This window comes from Sinocyclocheilus anshuiensis, unplaced genomic scaffold (genome assembly GCF_001515605.1).
Source record: "Sinocyclocheilus anshuiensis isolate Anshui unplaced genomic scaffold, SAMN03320099.WGS_v1.1 scaffold658, whole genome shotgun sequence".
NCBI lineage: Eukaryota > Metazoa > Chordata > Actinopteri > Cypriniformes > Cyprinidae > Sinocyclocheilus > Sinocyclocheilus anshuiensis.
Window position 1 is genome coordinate 1,656,199 of NW_015542402.1, and position 27,845 is coordinate 1,684,043.

The 27,845-nt window shown below is 39.0% G+C and overlaps 1 protein-coding gene across 4 annotated transcripts in view; it reads left to right on the plus strand.

Moving 5' to 3' along the window:
* Positions 1–986: 986 nt before the first annotated feature.
* LOC107692990 (gamma-aminobutyric acid receptor subunit gamma-2-like) overlaps positions 987–27,845 on the plus strand; it is a 47,450-nt gene continuing 20,591 nt past the window's right edge. For 2 of the 4 annotated variants that reach the window (XM_016492228.1, XM_016492229.1), the window contains exons 1-6: positions 987–1,382; positions 12,232–12,374; positions 15,821–15,888; positions 17,445–17,665; positions 18,688–18,770; positions 22,277–22,414. In XM_016492228.1, coding sequence (XP_016347714.1) covers positions 1,267–1,382; positions 12,232–12,374; positions 15,821–15,888; positions 17,445–17,665; positions 18,688–18,770; positions 22,277–22,414 — 769 coding nt within the window. In that variant the 5' untranslated portion in view covers positions 987–1,266. The remainder of the gene's footprint in view (positions 1,383–12,231; positions 12,375–15,820; positions 15,889–17,444; positions 17,666–18,687; positions 18,771–22,276; positions 22,415–27,845) is intronic. The other 2 variants (XM_016492230.1, XM_016492231.1) reach the window with 2 other exon arrangements.

The following is a 27,845-nucleotide window of genomic DNA, read 5'->3' on the forward strand; positions in this document are numbered from 1 at the left end:
TAGATAGATAGACAGACAAACGAGAGATTGATAGATAGATAGATAGATAGATAGATAGATAGACAGACAGACAGACAGACAGACAGACAGAGAGATAGACAGACAGACAGACAGACGATTGATTGATTGATTTATTGATTGATTGATTGATTGATTGATTTTGTGTCACCCTAAATATGGTTGAAACTGGAACAGAGATTTCACAGTGGAGACAGTTAAGGAGCTGTCCATGGTCCTGGAATACAGTCTCCTCCATTTGATGCTTACTAGATTTATACATAGTGCTGAAAGTGAGTTTCTCCCCATAAATAGTTGTTGTCACTAAAATCCTGTCACTCTACCTCAGATAGACTCATAAGTGACATCTGTAAGCTGTATGCAGCGATTGGTCGCCTACATCAAGTGGAATTACCATGCTCTTGTTTTTCCTCATGCTGTGAGGGATGACAGCTTCCTCTCTCTCTCTCTCTCTCTCTCTCTCTCTCTCTCTCTCTCCACACACACATTAGTGCTATTTACACTCCAAATCACATACGACCTTTAATTTAGTCATTTATGGACATATTAAATAATTCTTATACAAATCTCCACATCCATTTACCCCTTACAAGCTAGAAAATATTAATAGCCTAGAGTATTTCAATTTCAACATTAATAAATGCCTCTAATACGTTAACATTAATAAAATAACCTGTATCTATGATTGGATAAGTCGCGTTCAACACTAAAATTCCACTAATTTTATATTAAGTTGCTCGGCAGCCGCCAACAGCCTACATTTAAGATTTGTTTATTCCCTTTTATTAAATATTGTTATATTTAAAAGTAATAATAATAATAACAGAGACTAATATAATAACAACAACAAAATTCAGACGCCATATAATGCGTGAGTGCATGCTCTATATAAGACGTTGTTTGCGTGGTAGTTATAATGTTTTCTGATTTATTAATAAAAGCATGTGAGTTTTGGTTGCATCTCTACCACGCATGTGTTGTATTGCTGCAGCGACGTGCATCAGATCCGCTTTCACACACTTCATCTGCATTCACACATTTACCAGTTCTACTGGACCCGGATAGATCGCCTTCATCTCTTGCATTTATTTCCAGATACCTGCAGTAATAGAGCAGGCAGCTCGTGCGTGCTTTGTTGTTTTGTGAGGGCTTGAATCGCATCGCAGCAGCGGATCTGAGACACGAAAGCCAACGCGATCTGCTATGTGTCACAGCGAAGAAAGGCAGTAAATAAAGGGGACGAGCAAGATGGTGATCGTGGCTGCTTTTCATTTTTCCTCTAAATGCTTGAATGCGATGGCCATCCCCGCGATCACGCCCAAGCTCTTTCTGTGGGCTTTTCTAATCGCCCATCTTCCTTTGAGGTAAGAATATCACACGAGAGGACGAATTTAACATGCTAATGTGTTCTGGTGCGCAAACGTTATATGGGCTGTGAGTGCATGCGCTGCTCTGTTTCCCATGCTTTCCTCCAATCTGTTTGCGTCAGTGTAATGGATGTGTGTTTTGTGACAGTATGAAGATGAAATCTGATGAATATCTGGCGACGTTGGGGCTTGCAGTTGTTTTTACGTTGCTGGAGGCAAAACCCTTTAAATAAGCTCCATAAAATCCCTAAATGAGGCAGTGGTGCTGATGGTGTATAAAGCTATCGAATAATAATAGTAATAATTATATAACTTATACTAGTTATATAATGACCGTGTTCTGTCAGGATGTGTGTCATGATTCAAACAGCCATTAAACCAAATTCAGGGTAGCATTAGGATAGATGAGCCTTTTTCCTCAATGAACTATGCATGCTGTTTCTCATTGTACTTAGTCAAGGGCTAAAGTTCAAAGCTTTGCCATCTACATGACGCCATTTCAGTCAAGACGTTTGTTTAAGAAGATTTAAGTCAGGGATTGACTCCTCCTCTCCACCTGCTGATGAAGAATCAGGAGGAATTCTGGCCTATAACTACACCGTCGGAGCTTGGACACGGAACAAATCATACAAATATCAAAGTATTGAAATAAATGATTATCAGGAGGTTTCAGCTGTCATGTTTTGTTGAGATTGGCTTTACGTTATGTTTGGTCCCCTGAGATCCCAGTGCTGTACATGCAAAAAGTATTTTATTTTAGTATGCATCTCTGGCCTAATCAAACGCCAGTAGGCACTTATTATTGAACCTTCTGTTCACACAGTACTGTAGGTTTACGTTTTGTAGTTTTCTGATTTTGACCGAGGGGGAATGCTAAGCATACACATTTAAGTTAAAACATTGTGCATTTGATCACCTTTTAAAGACTGGAGCATATAGTTACATCAGTCACATGGGCTTTCTACAGTCGAGGAGATTACTGACAAAAGCATCTATTGTAATTATGGTAAAAGCCTGCTTATGTTCCTATATTTAACCAGTGTTTTGTAATATAATGCTTGCTTTCCATTATCAGGATAATGCAATAAATATCTTTGCTATCTGCCACAGATTTGATGTCATAACAATTTTCTATCATACATTCCAAACAATTTCGCATAGAGCATCCATCCAGAAAGCCACCTATTTACAACTGGTCCTTATTTGGGATAGTGTAGTGATAATTGATCGGGAAAGGACAGTTATTGAGGGATTCAAACAGCTGTGCACTCTTAGGAGCAGAATTTTAAATTGTTCTTAACATTGCTGAAATCACTGATTGACAATTACTTACAGAAGGATTAGCATTGGTAATGCTGCTAATGCTGTCACTCAGGGTTATCTCCCTAATCTACTTGAACTTTGAAATAGAAGACCGTAGGTGTTCTACTATTTTACAACTAAATTACTTTGTTCGTCTGGTTGTTTGAATGATGTGGGGGTGTATTTTTCTGACCCATAAGGAATAGACCAAGCAAGTGTCAGATACACGGGGATCAAACGCTCATCTGATGATGCACGTGTCGGCTGCACCCCAAGACTATGACATTTTCATCTGGAGTCGCACCACAGGGATTAATACACTCACTAGTGGTATGATGAAAAGATTGCTGCTGCCTTTGATAGCACTCAGCGTGCTGGTTTAAGAGCAAGGCCTGTAGTAACACCTCAACCTTATCACGGAAGATGTTCTGAACCAAAGCTCAGATGTTTCAAAGTTGACCCGAGACTCCCAAATGCACACGGTGTGTTGCAGACAACACGTGAGATGGTACGTTATGATATTCAGAAGTTACTCTCTCATCTTCCCAAATGTCCAGAAGACATTAAAAGCCAATTTATTGATGTGTTACTGATGCATAAATACAAATATTTGCTATGTCTTTGATTTCCTTGCTTAAAACAAATTGGAAGAAGGCAGTAGTAAAAAAATGTCTGTACTTGAGATAGCTATATGATAGTATTTGTTAAAAATCAGTGTTGTTCTAGTTTCATAAATCAGTGGTTCTCAGTTAGTTGCAGGCCAAAAATATAATCATGCCTAGTTAAGACAGCAAAATAAACAGGCCTGAAGCAAAACCAGTCAACAAACCTGCAATAAAGTATCTTTTTTTTTTTTTTCAAATAATTATTTTTGAATATAAAAACTAATCACAGTTAAACTTTAATCTGATCTTATGGTAACACTTTATTTTAAGGACCACTTCACACTATTAACTAGCATGCATATTACTAGCATATTGGCTGTTTATTAGTACTTATAAAGCACATATTAATGCCTTATTCTGCATAATGCATCTTTGGATTTAAAGATCTATTTTAGATCCACCCCACACCTAAACTTAACAACTACCTTACTAACTATTAATAAGCAGCAACTTAGGAGTTTATTGAGGCAAAAGTTGATTTTTAGCCATAGTGAGAATTTGTCCTTAAAATAAAGTGTGACCAATCTTATTTAGTTAGGCTTAAGATGATCTGTGAATATCCAGACTGTTCAAAGGTCATCTAATTAGGGAACCGAAGGCCATTACAGGTCAGCTGATGTATTGTTAATAGCACCTTATCTTCAGGAGAGTGTAGATGGGGACATTTGGTTTCTTCTGCCTGTCTGCAGCCTCATTTTGGACTAGTGATGGACAAGTGGGCTACATGCACCAGATGGTGTAATTCAGCAGAAGAGCTGGGCCCAATAAACAAAAATGGCATCAGCGTCCCATCAAGGGAAATATCATCTCCATTTCATTATGAGCTGTCTTATACCGCGAAGCATCACAAAAGGGTTACGGTGAGCGTTTTGCTGCATTGCTGCATGGGCTGATTATTGAATTGCAATAAGCAGACATGTTATTTCATTACACTCAGTAAGGATGAAATGAAAATCTGATGCCATGGCTCTCACCACCACACAGAAGCCATTTGGGCCACGCAGTCAAGTTATTTCCTCAGATATAAGATTGGTCATTGCAAAATTTAAGCATTTTCAAAGTGTATTGTTGTATTTCTAAAAATCCCCCCACTGTTATATTTTGCATAAAGAAAATAAAGCCTTTTTATGACCTTTGGAGGCAAAAACTTAGAAAATGCATGCATGTTGTGTTAGTTAACATTTGACTTGGCAGCTCATGGTCCATTATTCTTTTTCAATAAACACTAAACCTGGTGAAATATAGACAGCTTAATGTGTCTTTAAGAAAGGTTAGATTAACTCTTAGGTTAAGTACTGTAACTAAATTAACATAATCAGATTACTTTTTTCAAGTAACTAGTAAAGTAACTCAATACTTTTTTAATTTGCAAGAAAATATCTGAGTTACTTTTTCAAATAAGTAACGCAAGTCACTTTGTTTTCCCATGTATAGAGAAAGTGAAGCTGACGTCACGCCGCGTTGAGTTCTGGGAAACGTCTTTGTTTATCCGCCATACTGGGAGGATCGCGCTGCTTGGCTCAATGTACCAAGACAAAATTGTAAAGCATTTACTATGTGCAGACATGCATATGAGCCCAAAATGTGAACAAAACGTGTTTATTTACACGTTAAGCGTTTTCCTCTCATATAAAGAAAACGCTTAATGCACTGAGACAGTGATATTAAAAGACCACATTCTGTGCACACCTTACTAATAGAGCATACTATGTGCAGGAAAGCAGATGAGCCCAGAATATGAACTTTAAATGTAACTGTCTGTTTAATGCATAAGCCATGTTAAGCGTTTTCTTTTTATGCTTAACATGTATTAAACGCATTGCGTTCATATTCTGGGCTCATCTGCATGTCTTTTAATATCACTGTCTTAGTACATCAAGCCAGCATTTTAAAATGCTACAAAACTGTTAACAAGCTCCCAGGGATTTGATTTTGGTTGTCATTTGTTGAAATAAATATAAAAAATCCAGTGTGTTCGTGTCTGTCCGCTGAATATGACCCACAATCTCTGATTCTCCTCCGTGGCCGTGGAAAAATTAGTAGCCTATTTACAATCACAACAATTATACTTCGTCACTGAAACGTTTCCTACAAAGAAATGGATGGACTTCTGTCAGCTTGTTGAACAGACACTTTTATTTGGATGTTCTACCATATGACTGTAATCAACCTACATTGTAAAAAAAATTCTACAAAAAACTTATGCAAAGCGATAAAATGACTTCTCTTCCCTGCAAACGCTACAATGAATAATGCGAATATTTAACTTCAAATCAAAAACAAATGATAAACAGGTATCCATATTAATTTCAGCATTTGTAGCAGAGGGCGATCCTCCCAGAATGGCGGCAGCGGCCCAGCATGACGTATCTTCACATTCTCTATTGACTGACATTACATTTCCTTCAGCCTGAGGCTTATTCTCTTCACTTTTGGCGTGAAAGGGCTTCTACATTTGCTAAAAATAGACATTTTTATATTAAAAACAAACAAGTAAGCCCAGTCCAGATGGAACAATTTACGCAAAAGTAAAGTAACACATTACTTTTCATAAAAAGTAGCTAAGTAACGCAATTATTTACTTTTTTGAGAAGTAACGCAATATTGTAATGCATTACTTTAAAAAAAAAAAAAAAACTTTCCCCAACACTGATTCTGAATAAACGTTTGTGTGGTAGGCCTACTCATAAAACCCGTAAAAAAATCGTAAGATTTTACTTCTGTTCTGTGCATTTATTAGTCATTTTACTGTCATCGGATATGTGCAGTTTCTCTTAAGTCTAGCATAACCTGGATTATTCTTACAGGGTTGATGAAGGCCTGCATTTCAAGTACACTGCAAGGAATTTTTAATCTAAAGCACATGAAAAAGCTTGCTTTCCCACCCAGCCAAGAGTGTTTATTAATGGTCCAAGCAGTGAGTGTAGTTGTTCTGATTTTAATTTCTTATTATTCTAGTTAGTTATTCTTTTTCTTCCCTTAAAAGCATCTGTACCTCAGAAACAGTCATAGAGATTGGTGGGATGCACACACATCCATCTGACAGTAGATGGCACTATAATAAGATCAATGCTGTTTTGGTTCATGTCTCGGATAAAAAAAAAAAACAAACATGGCTGCCAGCAGCCAATCAAACTTCAGCAGTTTATAGCAGTAGCACATTCATGCTTATAACTCTAGAAGAGTCATTTCTAAGCCTTCAAAGTCTTTCCTTGAATCCAAACCAGTGCCCCAAAATCAGCTGATAGTATTTGATCTATGTCCTCACGAGAAAGCCATTCCCCGTTATTTGAAAAACTTCACAAAACTTGGTACGCATGCACAAGAGGACATTCTGAGGAAACATGCTGAATTTCATGAATTTTCCTAACAACAATTACTAAAAGATCAGCCATTTATATCAATGGAAATGAGAGATTTAGGCCGTAATACTAATGTTGTCCATCAGTGGAATCCACAGGATAGAAAATCCTTTTAGGTCTCAGGTTAAAATCTCCGTAAATAGATATATTGATGTGTAGTGTATTTATATATATATATCCTCCTGAGACCCTGTGACCTCATATTGTCACGATGCACATACACGAGGAACGAGGAGAGGCTGGAGAATACTTTTACCAAGACTTTATTTGCAGGAACCAAGGGAGACGAACTCAAGAAGACGTTCATACGAAGACGTTCACACGAAGACATTCACACGAAGATGTTCACACGAAGACGTTCACACGAAGACAGAGAACTAGGGACTGGGAACACTTTAAATACACACAGGAGGAGGGGATGACGAGACACACCTGGGATCAATGAACCATCATGGGGAACACCTGGGACAAATTAAACATGGGAAAGGAACACCTGGGGAGCAAGACACAGACAAAACAGGGAACAGAGTCTGACATAATGCCCCCCTCCGGAAGGCGTGACCTCACGCCATATAACATCCAATGGGGAGGGGGGGGGTGGGCACTCTGGAGGTCCCTCAGGACAGACACGGGACAGTGGGCCTCCAGAGCGGTAACCGTTCGGGGTGCCATGGCGGAGCAGGGGACTCGGGAGGCCATGGCGGACAAATCATTCTGTTATAACATAGTTGAGAATCATCTTTATACAAAGCTTAACTAAAAATGTATAAAATGTTTTTGCCTATGCATGTTCATTCATGTCTTTTTATTTTTTTTTTTAATTGAGTCCTGATGTCCTCTACCGAGGACATAGCATAACTTATGAAGGAAATATCATTTAAAAAAAAAAAGAATTTTAAAAAATTTTTTAATTCTCTAAACAATGTAAAGACATGAAAAAAAACTATTTTTTTCCTAAAAATCTTTTCTCGGGTCTTAAGAGAATATATATAGAGAGAGAGAGAGATCAGTTTACAAAGAATTCTGTGATGTCTAAAATGCTTATAGATCATTAAATGTTAAATATTTTTTTGTCCTAATGATATTGAAAACATATTTGTTTAAAAATAAACATATCCACCTTATTTTTCAACGCATAAGTAAGCAGTTTTCTGTGAATGTGCGAGACCTCCGGTTCATTAGCCGCTGTAGGGAAATAACGAGAAGAATAAGAAAGTGCAGTACACGGTAAAACTGTTACGCTACAAACCACTGTGTTTATAATTAAGATAATACATTAAAATAATATGGTAAGAAACACCGGTGTGCGATATCAAGCAGCAAAACTAACTGTTTTGCATCTTCTGCTATAATACATAATATAATACTTCTATAAAGATTTCTTTTTTTTTTTGTATAGTCATTGTATCACGTCTACTTGAGTCATTTATCCTTGGCCCCTTGATAATCACCTGAGGCTATATTTATGGCTTTTATTTCTAATATATCACTAATGACAATTACTGGAACAGGCATCTGAAAACATACTGATAATATATATTTCTAGTGTTCTCAACAGAAGAGCAGTTGGTTCCCCTCACTTCAGTGCACTCCAGCTCTATACTCTATTGGTACTTTTTAAAGTTTCACATTACAAATGCAGCAAATTGAGTGAAATATATTAACTTCACTGATATCAGGGCTGTCACTATTATGACATTAATTGTGGGTAATTAATTGTTATTATATGATTGTTGTTGTGATCAATCATTGGCTTAATCTATTTCATTTGAATTAAAAGGCAGCAGTTCTCTTGCAATTTTTTTTTTAAGGTGGTCCGATTAAACTCACAAGATTTCATTTTACATGAATGAAGACTTCCTGTAGTCATCATAGTTTTGAATATATATTGCATTATTTTATATACTAAATACAATAATGTAATTGTAATAATAATGTAATTATATAGGTATACATTATTGGGTTACACTTTATTTTAAGGTGTCCTTGTTACAGTGTGATTATACATGTAAGTACTGAGTAATATTAATTAACTACATGTACTTACTATAGGGTTAGGATTAGAATTTAGGTTTGGCTTACTTGCATGTAATTTTGCATAATTAATTGTTATTATAATAGTAAGTACATGTAACGTGTAACAAGGACACCTTAAAATAAAGTGTTACCCATTATTGTATATATTATATTGGTAACAATTTACAATAAGGTTCATTAGTTAACTACTTTAGTAAACATGAACTAAGAATGAACAATACTTCTACAGCATTTATTAATCTTAGTTCATGTTAATTTCAACATTTACTAATGCATTATTAAAGTCAAAGTTGTGCTTGTTAACATTAGTTAATGCACTGTGAATTGACATTAACAACTGTATTTTCATTAACTAACATTAACAAAGATTAATAAATACTGTAATAAATGTACTGTTCATTGTTTGTTCATGTTAGTTAATACATTAACTAATGGAACCTTATTTTGAAGTGTTACCATTATATTTTATATCATTCTGTTTTAAGGATAAATCGCTTCTTTTTTGTGGCATGTTGCATGTTTTGTTACATTATCTTTGCATGGTAACATATAGATCAAAATGTTTTGGAATTATACAGCTGTGACAGTCAAATAAACCTGTAGTGCTTTGTGTTCAAAATAACTCGAGAAATGTCAAAGCATTTCTAGTATTCACTTACAAAATCATTTATTTGGAATGCAGTGTCCATCGCTTTTCCTCTGTAGGGTTGCAGAGATGCTGGCGTCTATCCTAGCATCTCGGACCAGAGATGGCCAGTCCATCACATGCAATGCAATGTGTAATTGAAATGTAAATTGCACAATGATCATGTTTTTTTGTTGTTGTTGTTGCAATTATGTAATCATTGCAACAGGTCTAATTGATGTTCAATTTATCTAAATTGTTCTGGGATGCTTAAAGTATTAATTTTTGCTAACTGCTTAAAAGGAGTCCAGCAGGAAGGTTTCATGTGTTGCTGAAAAGTCTGTCATGATGCCGTGTGTTCTCCCCATATTAATGTACAATGAAATGCCTTGAAAGTGTTACAGTCTCCACTTTCTGAAATGTTTCTGAAGTTGCCAGACCAGCACAGCTCTCAGTTACATGTTTCTCTCAAGGCTATGCTTTTCTGTCTTCTACTGACTCCATGGTTACTGCCTCACACCATCCATTGTTGTCTGATTGCTTTGCCAAGGTCCTCAGCATTCATTTGAGAATGATTGCTTCTCTCTGCCTCTGGTATACTTTAGGATTTTAGTCAATTGCATAGGACAAGATAGATAGATAGACAGACAGACAGACAGACAGACAGACGATAAGACAGACAGACAGACAGACAGACAGACAGACAGACAGACAGACAGACAGACAGACAGACAGACAGACAGACAGACAGACAGACAGACAGACAGACAGACAGACAGACAGACAGACAGACAGACAGACAGACAGACAGACAGACAGACAGACAGACAGACAGACAGACAGACAGACAGACAGACAGACAGACAGACAGATAGACACTAGATAGATAGATAGATAGATAGATAGATAGATCAAATATATAGCAGCTGTGCACTGCTATGCAAACATAAACTCTACTATTAACCCAAGCAGGTAGTTTATGAAACACATTAGCATGTAATTAAAATGATTTATAGCCTGTTTGCACAGAACACATGAGATAATGTTGTAGATGCAAAACAGGCTTGCGTTTGTCGCACCTTCCCCTCACAATCTGATTCTGGGAGCGCTGCCAGCGAGAAACATTTCCACCTCTAATGCAACATTATTATTGTACATCTGTCTGTCACCAGCCTCCACCAGCACACCCACACTCTGCAAAGACTGAACGTTATCTTTGTCCTCCTCTAGATGGCACCCTTTTTTAAGGTTCTAGTTAAATGACCTTTTAAAAAAGTTTATTTGTTGCCATGGTCACATGTCCAATTATGGAAAGCACAACAGCCATTTTCAGTTCAGTAGAGTAATAAAACATGTGCATCTTCAATCTGCTTCCATCCTGGGCTTTTATCATTTTTAATTGCTATTTTATATGCCTTGCATTTGTATCTGCTTTGATAATCATTGTTAACATCTCCATGTGCTCTATGCAAAAGATCCAGGGATCAGTCAAGTCTTCTTGAAATAATTACTGTAGTTAATTAGTTAACTCTTTCCCAGTTGCCAGCCACCACCAACATTTTTGATCATTTTCACAAAATTGTCATGGCCTGCAGAATACTTTGTTGTATGATTATCTGAACGTGCATTATGTCAAAAGAAAGAACAGAGCCTCTGCTTTTAAACAACAACAACAAACAAAAAAAAAAAACAGTTTTATTCTAGCTTCATGCAATCTTTTTAATCAACACTAGAATGTGGGTAAGAAGCAACATTTTGAACAAAAGCTGAGAAAATGGCATTTTTGTAAAAGACTATGTCTGAGCGATGATCAAAACATCACTTCATCAACACATCCAAAGCTTCACAGTCCTAAACCACTTCATGCGTCAACATTTCATTCAGTAGAGTTAGGCGGTTTTGATTCATATGCTGTTTAATGTTTGATGGTCACAATATTTTGCATATGCTTCTGATTTCTGCTGCTTCTTTGATGTGTTTTGATCCCACAATTCAGTACACTTTCTGAAGATGTGTAATAGCGCCTCCTACCATACACCAGTGGAAACACAGAAAACTCCGCCAATGGTTAATATGTTACTACTTTTGGTTTATATACATTAACCTAAGCATTTTTGTATTTTCTTTCTCAATTTATGGGATATAGAGAAAAAATTCATTAGTGACTCTTTGGAAGACATTTGTGACCCTGGAGCACAAAAGCAGTGTTAAGTCGCTGGGGTATATTTGTAGCAATAGCCAACAATACATTGTATGGGTCAAAATTATTAATTTTTATTTTATGCCAAAAATCATTAGGATATTAAGTAAAGATCATGTTCCATGAAGATATTTTGTAAATTTCCTACTGTAAATATATCAAAACTTAATTTTTGATTAGTAATATGCATTGCTAAGAACTTCATTTGAACAACTTTAAAGGTGATTTTCTCAATATTTAGATTTTTTTGCACCCTCAGATTCCAGATTTCCAAATATTGTCCTATCCTAACAAACCATACATCAATGGAAAGCTTATTTATGCAGCTTTCAGATGATGCATAAATCTCAATGTCAAAAAAATTGACCCTTATGACTGGTTTTGTGGTCCATGGTCACATTTCAGCAAAATGTGTCTGCTTTCAGATGGAAATAAAGGTTTACAGTATACACGCTTGACGGCTTGTTAACAAGATCATATAGAATAGCAGAACCAGATCATATGGACATAACATGATCTTAGCTTACATTCTAGAGACTACAGAAATAAAAGCGCATTTATGTTGAAAACAGGACATGTAAAAGAGTTCAATGTGACAGATTAGCAACATTGATTCACCTTTTTTCGTGTCGTTGTGTTTTTGTTTGCCCATTAGCTCTGTCCAGCTGGAAAGTGATGATGATGAAGTGGCGAACAAAACGTGGGTTCTGACCCCCAAAGTGTACGAGAGCGACGTCACACATATTTTGAACAGCTTACTAGACGGCTACGATAACAAGCTGCGGCCAGACATCGGAGGTAGGTTCAGTTTCTTTTTTTACATTCAGATCTGAGCTACTGAAGGCGGTTCTCCGCATGTGTTGTTTTGTTTAACAACTGGCTCAAATACATGTTTCATCTCCAAGAATTCTGAACCTCATTACATTCTGATTTAATAACACACCAAACTATTTTGTCCATTTTACTGCCCATGCATACAACAGATGATGTGGGAATACTGCATCTCTCGGATTTACTCTTTCAACAGGATTTTATTTAAGTTGACTTGTTTGAATTGAGTTGTGTATTTTATTTTAACTTAGATATCACATTCCAAAACAAATCTGCTTCTCATCACAAAATGACTCAGCTTTTTATGAAGATGTCCATTTGTGATATCATTTGAATGCATAACGACTAACTAAACTTAAGCTCTGTTCAGTCATTTCTGTGCAGCTGGATCCAGTACTCATCTGAGCCAAATTTTAATGAGCAAAAAAATGGAATATAGTACATGTTTACTGCAATGGACGTAGCCTAGCATGAGGAGAGTAATCAGATAAACTTAAGATCTCTGTTTGTGTTTATTTCAAGGATTCAAGAGTTGACCAAAAGAAAAGTGACATTTTTGAACTTGTGGTGGCGCAATAGAGTTGGTCCTAGAGACACCAGAATTACTCAGATTACTATTGAGGAACATACCAATAAGTGTGCCAAATTTCATTGTTTTCCTTCATACGGTTCATAGGGCTGCCATAGACAACAGTTGGGGAGGAATGATGATTACAACAGGCCTTTTATAAAAACAATAGTTGCAAGCAGTTATATTGGGGCCAAGCACCAAACATGCTGACATATGCTAACAATGCCTATGTAAAAACATGTTAGCGACATGCTAGAGGAGCATGCATGCTAATAACGGAAGCAACATGCTAACATGTTATCAGTGCAGTGTTAACAGTGCCTAGCAGCATGTTAAAACATGCAACATGCTAAAAGATATTAACGTCTAACAATCTTAAGAAATTCCTAGTCACGTGTATCAATTTGACTAACTTGTGCATTTTTTTAAAACATGCAAACAAATTTTAACCCTTAGCGGCTTGCTAACAATGCCTTCCAACTCTTAGGTACATGATAGTACTACAAACATGCCAGTTATGCCTAGAAACATATGGTCTGTTTAGGTTTCTTAGTGCTCTTATGAGGTCTAATGTGTTTGAAGAGGTTTATTGGGGTCTGAACTGGTTTAATGTGGTGTTTATTGATTTTCCTGTCTTCATCTAACTTATTTTCTGTCTGTCTGACAATAAAGCCTTCAAAATTCAAACTTTATCTATCTAGTTTGCATGGTAAAAGAGTAAAAGATTAATGCAGTTGATGAGAGCACAGCCTTCTGCGGTCTACATTTTCACTATGAAGAGAATGTGAGCACTTTATGCATTGTACTCTGAATAATGGATGGTCAAAAATAAAGATATACTATTACAGCAACCCTAGATGAGATTTGATTACACAAACTCCTGATCGCCGGCTCTTTGCACAACATCATTTAACACAGGGCCATGTGACCCCATGGATTTTTGAGCCAAATGGATTTTGATTTAACAGTTCGTTCCCCAAGACGTATTAATTCTTTTCCTTGTTTTTGTAAATCACCGAGGAGTTGTACTAATTAATTTCCGAATCAAAACTACAGAATGATTGCCGTGATGTGGTATATGACGCACACTTTCAAGCTCAGTCTCACACTCTCACGCTACCGCACTCAGGACAAATAACAAAAAAATAAAAGAAAAAGATGCTGTGCATTCCCTAATTCTTATAAGCATATTTTCTAGGGCTGTCAAGCGATTCAACATTTTTATCTAATTAATTACACAATGTGGCAATTAATCTAATTAAATTAATCACACATCAAATAGGGCTGAGAAATTACTCCCAGATGCTAATTTAAAGCAATTATTGTAAAAAAAAATTTTTGAAAAAGCATCAAATAAACTTTATAAAAGTAGCTTTAGAAATAAATAAACTGTGGAGCATAAAAGAAGATCATTTGAGAAATGTGACTGTACTTTTATATTTTTATTTTATTTTATTTTTTTTATTTTTATTTTTTTTATTTCATTTCATTTAATTTTTTTTTTTTTTTTTTTTTTTGCCCTTATCATTAAAATCTCGCTCCAACCAGGGAATCAAAGTTGGCAACCATGAGTAAAGTTAGTTTTAGTTGTGTGAATTTGTTGTGAAAACTGTGAATGAAAACTGTGCTGTGATGCTAAATGCTGGTGACTGCTTGTTCATGACGAAGCGATGCCTAAATACTGCTAACATCTCGCTGCATTTAGTGAGAGACAGCTGTGTGTGAGCAAGTAGCTTGCTTATTATTTATTTATTTATTTATTTATTTATGAATGAATGACCTTAAAGGAACACTTCACCCAAAAATGTTTTTTATTTTTTATTTTTTGCAAAAAATTTACTCACCCTCAGATCATCCGAGATGTAGATGAATTTGTGTCTTCATCAGGTTTGTAGAAATGTAGCATTGCATCAGTGTCTCAGCAATGGATGCTCTGCAGTGAATGGGTGCCGTCAGAATGAGAGACCAAACAGCTGATAAACACATCACAGTAATCCACAAGTAATCCACAGCACTCCAGTCCATCAGTTAACATCTGGAGCAGCCATTCTTTCCATTGAGAATACACGAAGCCTTAAATTAAACACCAAAGACATTGTGGATGAATTTGCAGAAAAAAAGGCCAGGAGAATTCAATTAAATTAATTACAACTAAAATTAGTTTGTTTTTTTCTGTCTTTTTGCGTTTTGGGCCGCTGTGCCAAGAGTGTGTTTGCATTAAATAATATAGTAAATATGGCGGCGTTTTAGTGCCATAATATTTTTAGAATAAAGTCAAAATTAAGAGATTAACGCTGTGTTATATTATAAAATTCCACCTACTCAAAAAAAAAAATGTCTGTGGCGGTTAATTGACTGATTTATGAAAATAATAAAACAATGTTGTCAAAGTTATATTGTTGGCATGTAAACAACTTTTGCCTCTGACGTGAATTCCACCGCATTAGATAAAATATCAAGCAAAACATTTCATAAACAGAAGTTTGTTTTAAATTACACAACAACAGATTTAGTGTTGACAAACGTTTTCTAGGCACTTTCTGTTTCTCAAATGTTAGTGGAACATGTGCATAGATCACCAAAAAATCTCCTTAAGTCTGTCATAATTTACTCGTTGTTGTGTTGTCCTTATAACTTACTTTCTTCTGCGGATCACAAACAGAGATCATTTATTGAATATCTGTTGAAGTCAGTATATAATGGCAGGACATTGTCATTTACTTTAACAAGAGTGTCAGATAAAATGTTCATGTAGCTTTTTTCAAGTGATCAAGTGAACCTTACTCTATTGTCATCACCTTAACTTAACTTAGCTAACTAAACTAATTGTTTCTCTCCACAGTCAAACCAACAGTGATCCACACTGACATGTTTGTCAACAGCATTGGTCCAGTTAATGCCATCAACATGGTAAGAGAAATGCTCTAACACATGTTTTTATGAATATAAAAGTATATCATGTTTCTTTCTTTCACCAAAAGATTTGTGTGTCCAACAGGAAATACTTTTTACTTTATATTGCATTATTATTAGCATGCTTTTATACACAAATGTTAATATCAGCATTATAAACTGACAGATGTGAAGCTGAAATTCTTAAATATACTGTATATCAGAGTGATATTACAAAATGCAACATTATGTTTTAATCTGTGAGGTACCTTCAGTGTGCTTCAGTTTGGTTTTGCTGAGCAGTGTTTCCACAATACATTTTATTTATGATTGTCTGACATTTGATGTGTATTTTAGTATGTTCTATTTTAGTGACACAGCATGTTAAGATAGACTGATTAGTAAACCTAAAGAGTTAAACCAAATAATTTACTAGTTACTGTAACTGTCATTTTGTGTTTATTTTGGATGTTTTTTAATGCTTAGGTTCTATAGTGATTTGTATTGATGAATAGCGTGTTGCATTTTGCATATAATCTTAAGAAAATAACAACAAACCTATTACAAATGTAACAGCTAAGCAAATTAGCAAAGACAATAACCGACAAAGATGAACTGAAACATATGGCTACACACACAAGAGATGTCAAGCAACTAAAATACCTAACTAAAATTACACCCAGGGCTAATTTATTAAAAAAAAATTAAATGTATAGCTCTATGCTTTACATTGTGTGCCAAAACATATAAATGTTATAAACAGCACTTTTAACATAACACAAAAGGAACACCGTTTGAAAGCAGCAGGACAGGGTAAAATTAAAAATTATACGTAATAAATAGAAACAAAACACAAAATAAGTGTCAGCCGTAACACATTCAGTCTTCGGAACATTTTAACATGTTGCTCTCATTTATGTTCTCTGTAAATGTAAAGGATTCATTATTATGATCTCATTACATTTAATGTTCTTAGAATAAATAAAAGGTATATGTGAAGTCCGATAACAAATATAATATATATTACAAAAAATACATATTTCAATGAATGTAATTGCGCTACTTACAGCATATAATGAAATATGTATCAATAATTTTAGTTGATGATGAAACACTGTTTGGCCTGTTGCCATGAAATTAATTGGAGATGTGGACTGTTCTCCAAATAAACACAAGTGTTGCTGGCTACATTTATATCTGTATGGTATGTATGCATCTGTAAGAAAAGGAGTTTGCATGGGCTGTGACAGTCCCTAAACGTGAAACCGTATGAAGCATATAACAAGAGTTATCCTAGAGTTGTCTCCAGTCTCCAGTGATTGTTTGAATTTGCACCAGGATTTAGCTTCAACATGCATTAAATCAGTGTTTATGTATTGATTCAGTTGCGCCGAACTTGTTTAGAATAGCCAATAGTGCACATGTTTGCGTCTGGCTTGTCCCGTTTCCTTCTGTTCTAAAATGGCCAAAAAGGCCAAACAAAGTGGAATTCGTGTAATATTCTAATTGGGACACAGGGGTATGCACTCAAGCATTGGTTTTGTCTGAAAGGTCTGCCCCTTTCGATTCCTCAGGAGTACACGATTGACATCTTCTTCGCCCAAACGTGGTATGACAGGCGGCTGAAGTTCAACAGCAGCATGAAGGTTCTGCGTCTCAACAGCAACATGGTGGGAAAAATCTGGATCCCTGACACGTTTTTCCGCAACTCTAAGAAGGCAGATGCCCACTGGATCACCACACCTAATCGCATGCTTCGGATATGGAACGACGGGCGTATACTGTACACTTTAAGGTAAATGCACGCTTTAATTTTGAATGAACATAACATGCATAATCTGAGCGTACCCAGATAGCAAGCAACCATTGAAACAATGCTAAGTGAATGTTGAATGCTAACTGCATCGATTTAAAGTTACAAAGTGATGTTGGTTCAATATCTCTCTCTCTCTCGCTCTCTCTCTCTCTCTCTCTCTCTCTCTCTCTTGTTGTTTGGATTGTTATCTCTCAGTCCCTCACATGCAGAGCATCCTTTCTGTTCTAAAAAACAACCTGAATACTCGGCTAAAGTGCTTCTTTCCATTAACAGAGTCTCGAGTGCAGATGCAGAGCTATTAACCGCGGGGTGGTTTCTGTGCACGTTGCTTAAACAGTGGCAAAACAAAATAGCTCAACATTTTAGGGACTAAAACCTGACTGTTTCTGTAAATAAACACACATTTACCTAACATTGGTGACTGCATTCGTTTTTAGTAACGTAATACACAATGCTATGAATCGAAATAAGATAGTGGTTTTAAGGAGGGGATTTTTTTTCAACAAGGAGCATTCATTATCCCTTATATCGAGCACTGTGTTAAACACAATATAAATCACTTTTTCAAAATTTTCAACACAAAAATATAAATACAATTTGCTAAATGTTACTGGAACTTTAAGACATTCCAAATAAATCTTACTAAAATAAGATGCACTGTAAGTATGTAGAAAAATATATCATTTAATGATAACACTTTAGATTAGGGAACACTATTCACTGTTTATTGGCTGTTTATTCGCCTTGCTATCTGGGTAGCTTTTGCTGGGTACCACTGATGAAACACTTGCTTTCAGGAAGAATTCATCCAATTTGAACAAATATGATGCACGCCTGCCATTAATAGCTTTTAAACTGTCAGTCATTTTTTAATTGTGCTATGTATATTCTAGTACTATGTATATTCTATGCATATTCTAGCGCTGGAAATTCTAAATGTGGGGTGTGCTAATTAAATGGCTTATAAAAAGAAATTTGATGAATGAAATTTCTGTCTGTAGGTTGACCATTGATGCAGAGTGCCAGCTTAAACTGAATAACTTTCCGATGGATGAACATTCATGTCCCCTGGAGTTCTCAAGCTGTAAGTCTGCTCATATGCTCAACATGCAAATCCATCCATATCTCTTCCATTCTTTACTGCTTTTTCTCTCCAGTTTTCTACACCTCGTGTCTGCTTCCACGCTCAGATGCAGCTGAGAGCATGGAAACCATTTTTAGGATGCTACTGAAGACATTTCACTTCTATTTTCGTCTTGAAAAATGACAGATAATGAGGAAAGTGACAATTTGGCCCAATGTGGAGAGACATGTTTTTACATGCTCACACGAGCAAGCTGTGCCAGGAAGAAACCATGGAATTTTTCCTGTCCTTTGACTTTGGAGAGGATGCAGGGGAAATGGTTTATTATGGTAATAATGAAGCAGCAGATGCGGCATGGACAGTCTAATGGGATAGCATCATCTGTAGTTTCAGAAGAAACTGAAAAAAAGGGCAAGTTATTTATTTTTCATTGGCTCAAGTTAAAAAATATAGATGTGAATCATTACCCTAAATTTTTTTAATTGGATGAATTAAACTTTTTTTTTCAGTGTGTGAGGTCCATACAAAAAATAGGGTTGTCCATGTTTCAGAATTTGTTGTGGGTGTATGAGTGTGAGATTTCCCGGCCTGAATTTTTTTTCCCAGTCTGCCCTTCGTGGAAATTAATGGCGCAGACATGCGGTTTCATTTACTACACATAGACCTACTGAAGCTCGCGGTGTTTTCAACCTCTGCCGCCTCAATATATGAGTACATGAACACTTCATGAGCATTTTACTTATTTTGAGAAAACTATCATATCACATACAAAGAGACACCAATGTTTCAAAAAGACACCAATGTTTCAGGAGTTTAGTACACAAAATAGGACACATGCTTATTAGATAACCGTATTTGAATTGATGTATATGCTTTTATTTATTATTATTTTTTAATTAACAATTTTTTTTCCAAACCATTGTTAGATGCAGTGTTTCCTGTAGTTATGCAAAGATTTGCTTTCAAAAACAGTATCAGTAATCCATTTCTTATTATTTTAAATCTGCATTGAACTTCAGATCAATCTCAAAGTAAAAGGTGGTACTAAAGTCTGATTTTGTGGTGGATGTGTTCAAATTTGATCATCTTAATTCAAGTGATGAAGGATTTTGAAAGTCTGACAGTGCAGTGTACACTGCATGGTGTAAATGTTTGAAAATGATAACTGTTGCAAATAAACATTCATTAGAAATTTAGAAAAGTAATCAAAAGTAATCAGTTACATTAATAAAGTAATTGAAAAATTTACACTACTATTACATTTTAATTAGGGTAACTTGTAATCTGTAACCTATTACATTTCCAAAGTAACCTTCCCAACACTGTATATACGTATATATATTTATATAGATAAAGATATATTCACACACCTAGCCTTCGCTACACTTTTGACGGAAGTGGTACGGAGCACTAGTGCTTCTGGGTACCGGGTTGCATATTCTGCCAACACTAGTGCAAAGTGATGTCCCTGTGCTGACTGTTCTGATGGCTTGATGAAGTCAAGTGAATGTGACCTCGTTCAAAGGGAGAGGACACAATGGTGCTTTTGGGGTAATGACGCTTTTTTTGTGTTTGCAGCACAGTGCACACCATCTGCGAATGTTACTGCAAATACCTGGCCAATAAAATCTGTTCAGTGCCATGAATGACATCCTGAAGGCTCTGTGGAACTAACAACTGGGTTGTATTGTCTTTTGTATTCATGCCTTGGGTCAAGTTAGGGTCATTAATATTTGCAAAACAGGGATGCGTGAGGGGTCAGCCAGCCTGAGGGGCTTGCCCATCTATTACTTGGACCTGTTCAAATACATTTTTTTAACATTTTATCAGAAAATTGCGCCAAGGGAATCCACTAGCAAAGGAAGGATTAGCCCCGCCCCTGAGACCCCTGAGACCCCACCCCTTGGAATAATCCACGGTCCTTGCTCACCCTTCCCAGCCTGAGCTGCACCCTCATGCCTCTGTTTTCTGTCCCCCATTCACACACGTTCCCTAATAATTGCGAAAACAGCGGACAAATCATCCCCAGACTCCCCAGTCATGTTCTCATTGCGGGAAGATGATCATCGCGGGCCAAGCTCCGTTACCTCTGCCTCGATCTAGTTCTCGTCATGGCGGAAGTCAGGCAGGGCTACTTCAGGCAGTAGCACGGGCGGTCTGAGGGTAACAGTGATGGCAAACCCTCCAGGGAACCAACCCTCGGGGGACCATCGCTCCTTTTGCACTCCGCAATCAGTTGAGCTGCCAATGGAACGTGCTGGGTCCTCTACAAGGAGTGTGAGGAGGCGAGCCAGAGCTTTCTGGAGAGTTGCGGGAAGATGATCATCGCGGGCCAAGCTCCGTTACCTCTGCCTCGATCTAGTTCTCGTCATGGCGGAAGTCAGGCAGGGCTACTTCAGGCAGTAGCACGGGCAGTCTGAGGGTAACAGTGATGGCAAACCCTCCAGGGAACCAACCCTTGGGGGGACCATCGCTCCTCTTGCACTCCGCAACCAGTTGAGCTGCCAATGGAACGTGCTGGGCCCTCTACAAGGAGCGTACCAGCAGTGTCCTTTGGCGCTCCTCCCGACGACTGGATGTCGATCGCTGCATCGGAGGGTGAGCCGGAGATTTCTGGAGAGGAAGATTTGGCTGCGCTGCTGCCTCCAGGACTGTAGCAATGCCTGAATCAGATCCGGAAATAATGGCTATGCTTTCCCGGGCCGCCTTGAGGGTAGGGCTCGAGTGGAGACCTCCACCGTGTCCCGAGTCCTCAAGGTTGTACGATTGGTTCTTCTGGGTGGTCCGCGTTGGTTCTCAGCGCCCCGCCCCAGTGCCATTCTTCCCGGAGGTGCATGAGGGGCTTACCAGGTTGTGGATGGCACCTTTTTCTGCCAGAAACCAACCTGCTAACTCCTCCTCCCTCACCACTCTCGACGGTGGTGCAGCTGTGTCCTAATACCGCCTCCACCCGGGCAGGGCGAACCGTGCCTCCCCTCCCGGGTCTGTAGTTACTCGTCTGGTCTGTCCAGCGATGCTTATACGGCCTGTGTAGAAGCTGCCTCCGCCTTACACGCTACGGCGTTACTGCAGGTTCTTCAGGCTAAAGCACTGAGGGACCTGCACGAGGGTGGTCACAATCCGGAAGTTCTAAAAGAGCTCCGAACCGCAACTGATCTCACGCTCCAAGCGACGAAGGTCACCGCGAGTTCTCTGGGTCGTGCGATGTCCACACTTGTGGTCCAGGAGTGTCACCTCTGATTGTGTCTGGTCGACATGAGGGACACCGACAAAGTTTGGTTCCTCAAGGTCCCTGTGTCCCAGACCGGCCTTTTCGGCGACACAGTCGAGAACATGGCCCAGCAGTTCTCGGCTGCACAGGAGCAGACTGAGGCGATCCGACATTCTGCCCCGGCGGGCAGCTGCTGCCTCCAGCTGTCTGCCGGCCGCAACGCCCCAGCCTGCTCGTCAATAGACAATTCTGTTGTTGTTGTTTTTGCACCAATTCCAATTGTTTGTTTCTGCAGATGGCTACCCCAAGGAGGAGATCGTATACAAGTGGAAGCGCAGCTCAGTGGAGGTTGGAGACATCCGCTCCTGGCGTCTTTACCAGTTCTCCTTTGTTGGCCTGAGAAATACCACAGAGGTTGTCAGGACTGTGTCAGGTACAGTTTCAGGTTTACATCTTAAATACTGGCATGCTTTTTTTCCTTAAATTTCAAAAAATTGCAAAAAACAAGTTTAATTGGGTTTGATACTATTTGTCATTGAAGCAACCGTGTTTTTTTATTTGGCCAATAAGTGTCGCAAGCGGGTCTTTTATAATACACTATGCTATGTGTACCTGGTCGCCTGATCAAGTAGCTTTCAAATCTAGTGGCTTGATGTATGTATATCTGGGCTAGGACTGGGCGATCACCGGGCAGCTGGCGCTCCTGTACTCCATCAAGAACAGCCTTATCTTGACAAGTCCTTCTGACATTTGCCATGGGCTCTGATGAATCTGTAGTGGTTAAACATGAGATATAATACATTTGGGGTATATCTAATGCTTCACTTCACAGAGATCAATGCATTGGCCTGGGGCCTTGTGCCTACGGCTGAATCACAGCTGTGGTGATACAGAGCCATATCTCACGACAGCAAGTGTAATCCCATTTACCAGCGTGTAGCTTAAGATTTAGCCAAAACATTGCAGGGTGGAGTAAGATCATGTACAGCAGAAAGAAGGAGTGAGAAAGAGACTATGACAAAAATAACAGGAGAGATCAGTGAGAGAGTGATGATTGGCTTGTGGAGGCAGTCAGCAGTTTGCAGCCATCCTAATGCATCATGGGAATCGCATAAAAAAGATTGTGAAACGTGTTAGTATAGATACACACTTCCTTTTTCGGAGTAGAGCTATTCTTAGAGTGACCTGATGCTGTGGCACGCAGTCGCGCTGTTGTCTGTGTGCATCGGTCTGTGTGATTTGGCTTGAGTCATGAATGCCCTGGGATACATCAACTTCCTTCTCCGTTTACAGACACCCACGGTTTGCAGATGAGACTTTGGCGGTGCTAATCTGGAGGCAGTGGTGGTGAATGAATATGCCTCTTTTTTGAGGGCATGAGCACTGGAGTCTAAAAACATGTTTAGGCTCCCAGCCCTCTTGATTGGTCCAGATTAACAGAAGATATTAAATGCCCTTTATCACCATAGAGACTAATATTTTCTACTTTAGTTTCCTTTCGTCAGGCTACAACATAAATAAAAAAAGACAATGCTGGTATCTAAAAGTAGCAACACTATTAAGTTAACTGCATTTTTCAGTAGTTTGATCCTTCATCTGTTTTAAAAAAGAGTGTAGTGCCTAAGAAAGATCAGACACTGAATTACCCCTAAACTGCAATCAACAGATGAGGTCCCAGACTCCCAGATCGACCAGCTAAAAAAAAGTGGTTAAAACCCCTCTAAAACCAGGCTAAAGTAACTACACTGTATAAGTGTTCTGACCCATAACCCATAACTGGCAGTGATTAGAGCCTCAAGTCTTTTTGGATATGATTCAACAAGCTTTGAGTATCTGGGGATTTTCTGCCATTTTTCTCTGCATATCCTTTCAAGCTCTCTCAGGTTGGATGGGGACCACCAGTGGACAGACATTTTCAGGTCTCTCCAGAGATGTTTGATTGGGTTCAAATCCGGGCTCTGGCTGGGACACTCAATATTCACAGAGTCATCCCTAAGACACTCTTGCATTGTATTGGCTTGCTTAGGATCATTGTCCTGTTGGAAAGTGTACCTTCCAGCGCAATCTGAGGTCCTGAGTGCTTTGGTCCAGGTTTTCATTGAGAATTTCTATATTTTCATTTGTTGGGATTTCCTTCTATCATGACCAGTCTCCCTGTGACTGATGCTAGAAAACACCCCCACAGTAACACCACCATCCTTCACTGTTGAGATGCCATTGCACAGGTGATGAGTGGTCCCTGGTTTTCTGACAGCAATTAAAACCCAAAACTGTTAGACCCATGGTGGAAAAGTCTTATGTAATTATAGGGCAATTTCTAATTTATCCTTTATGCCCAAAGTTTTAGAGAAAGCAAACTCTGTCTAGAATATTTGTTTGTTTTGTATCTAATCGTGTGTTTCGAATCTCTGGGTTTAGGAAGCACCGCAGTACCAACTAGAGTCTGCACTTATATGTGTATTAACTTTATATTGTTTTCTGTTGATTCAGGGGACTCTGCCCTCCGTTGATTCGACTGAATTAGAGTCTGTGTCGATGGGGTTTTTTTCCCCACTAAATTAGTTTTGACATATGGGGTCCCTCAAAGCTGTTTTATTACCCTCATTTAATTCTCTTCTATATTGATTTTTAACAAATACAGAGTATTGTTTCATTTTTATGCTGACTACACTCAAATTTTTTTTGAGTGTAGTAATGTACATATATATATATATATATATTGAAGAAGGAGTTGTGTTGCATGTTCTGCAAGAAAGGGTCTGATCTTCCTAATGTTGTATAAAGCAAATCTGCAGAGTTCCTGAGATGCCATTTTCCAATAGGGTTGACAGGAGAATCAAAAGCAGTGGACAGATCCAGCAAGATAAGTATAGAAGATTTGGAAGCCGCTCTTGCCAGTCTTAGGGCTTCAAGAACTGAAAGCAACGCAGTCTCAGTCGATTGTCAACTTCTGAAGCCAGATTTGTTGCTGTCCAGGAGGTTGTTCTGTGTGAGAAAGGCTGAGACTTGGTTGAACACAACTCGTTCAAGTGTTGGCAGGAGAAATGTCTTGAAGGAGATGAGATGGATTAGGATCAAGCAGACAAGTAGTAGGATGATTGGAAAGGATGAGTTTGCTGACGGGATGTAGGATGAGACCAGCCAGAGTTCTGATGCCTTCAAGGAGCTGTGCACAGTGACTGACCTGGCTCTGTGCATTACAAAGGCCACTGCACGGGCAATTGGCAAGGTCATGGCCAATCCGGTTGCACCACCTTTGGCTAAACTTAACAGAGATCATGGACACTGACAAGATGCCTTCCTCAACTCCCCAGTCACTCCCTAGGGACTGTTCAGCCCTGCCGTGGATTGATTTGCTGAGAGGTTTACGGCAGCACAGAAGTCATCGCAGGCCATGCGTCACTTCCTGCTGAAGTGCTCCAGTTTGGTGGCTGGTACATGTCGCCAGAAGGCTTCATCCTCCCAGCAGCCTAATTCTGAGCTAGGGCTTCAGCAGCGCCCTCAGACAGCTAGACACAACTGGCGTTTCCTAAGCGCCAAGGTCCCCACCCCAGAGTAGTGCTGGAACCTGAGCCTCAGAAGCCATCCTGATCCCAACACCGAGAGGAACATGAGAGGGTCAGTTCCAGCCAAAGCCAGATTACCCTCAAATAAGTCTCTCACTCGCTCTCCATTCCCCTGCTTAGCTCAGGGAAAGCTCTGTTCAGGCTGGGCCCGTCTTTCTCACTCAGCATGCGCCCAAGCAAATAACCGTTGTGATAGCGGACCCACATACTGAAAAGAGCACTTCTCCTCTTCCCACTACCTGCCATTTGATAAACTCAGTCCACTTGCCTTCTGGCTACAGGCTTGGAAAGCAATTCCAGATGTGTCAAGCTGGATTCTAAAAACCATAGATCGGGGTTACTCACTCCAGTTCGCTCACAGGCCACCTCGCTTCAGAGGTATCATACAAACTTCGATACGGGCCAACGATGATCACGTTCTCTGGTCCAAAGTGCAAATCTGCTTGCAAAAGGAGCCATAGAAATGTTCCCTCTAGCAAACAGTGAAGAGCTCTCTGTCTCCCTGCCAGGGAGTCGTCTTCCTGGGGACAGTTATTGATTCAGCCCAGATGTGGGCATGGATTACACTGGAATGCTCCCTGACAATTCAGTGGCTAGAGGTGTCGTTCAGCCACTTCCTCTGTGATTCCTCTGAGCCTGGTTCACATGCGGCCCCTCCAATATTGGCTCAAAGCCCATGTACGCTCATGTCCCACACTTGGTGTCTGGGACGTTTTCATCTCAGTGTAACCCAGAGCTGTGGCCCCTTGGAAAACCTCTCGCCTGTTTCAGTCAGACGTTCCGTTGGGACTGACCTCCAGAAGGAACTCAGGTTGGGGAGCTCTGTGTAAGGGGAAATCGGTGTTCGTTCCAGGTTTGACCAGGAACCAACACTTGCACATCAACTGCCTCGAGATGGCCCCCTTGTCCAAATACCCACACTTGCGGTCTTGGCCTCTTGGCCACTTGGGCACAGTGCCCTTAATGCACACTAAATCCACACTATCTTGAATACCGCTCCGGAGCGGTATTCAAGGCTTAGTGTGTCCCATCATGCATCATGTTCTGGAAATAAATCGTGAGACTTTTTGCCAAGATCGCGCGAGAGGTCACGGAAACCTTTCCAATGCAAGTTAAATATTAATAATAATAAGATATTACATATAATTTGGTAGTAAAAACAAAGTGCTACACGTTTTATTGCTGCAAAGATTAGTATATTTATTTTGTACAACATTTGCAACTGCTTTTTATCACTTAATTAGAAGCACCAGAAATTAAATTGTGTCATCTGTTACTGAACAGACATTTAGAAGTTGATTTTAAAATGTAAAGTATTGAAAATAAAAATAAAACTCTGTAAACACTTGCGTTTTTACAACACAATGGCCCGGTTTCACAAACGGGGCTTAGCTTAAACCAGGACTAGGCCTCAGTTAAATTAAGATATTTAAGCAACTTTTACAAAAATGCCTTAGAAGAAAACATTACAGGTGTACATCCTGACACAGAACAATGACACTGACAAATTTTAAGAAATGTCAGCGCAAGATATTTTCAGTGGAGACAGCTCAAACATGCATTTTAGTCTGGGACTAGCTTAAGCCTTGTCTGTGAAACCAGGGGTATAAGTGTGTCCGATCAAGTAATGAAAAGTTGTACACACACTTGTGGTCTTCATGCTCACTTGAACACTTGGGCCAAATTCAGGAAATACATCATAGAAGTAGTCAAGTGGTCAAGTGCAAAGACTGCAGGTGTGGGTATTTGGACAAGGCAGATTACAGATTTTCTAGCCCTTCCTGCCAGCCTTGAAGGGGCACCACGTCCTGGTCCGCTCGGACAACATGGCGGTGGTAGCCTTTATAAATCACCAAGGCGATCTCAGGTGATGATCCTTCCACAGGTTGGCTCGACACCTACTTTTATGGGTACAGTGCAACCTCCTCTCACTGAGAGCAGTTCACATGCCAGGCAGATTGAACCAAGGAGCGGATATGCTGTCCAGGGGCAATGTAGCACCAGGAGAATGGAGATGTAGGGATTTCTATCATGAACGGACACTGATATGCCACTGAATCAACCAACCAATCCAACGAGGGCTCTCCCAAAGGGACGTCATCCAAACGTCATTCAGGCGCCAGATCAATAGCCAATCAACAACGGAATTCCCTCCAGCAGCCACGAGGAACAACTCAGCTTTTCAGCTGTCACCCAAAAACGCAAGTACAAACAAGGTCTTCCATCTGCTGAAATAGGTGCTGAACTGGTGAATTGAGTTAAGCAGTAAAGATAAGAAAATCTCTGCTTTGTGATTCT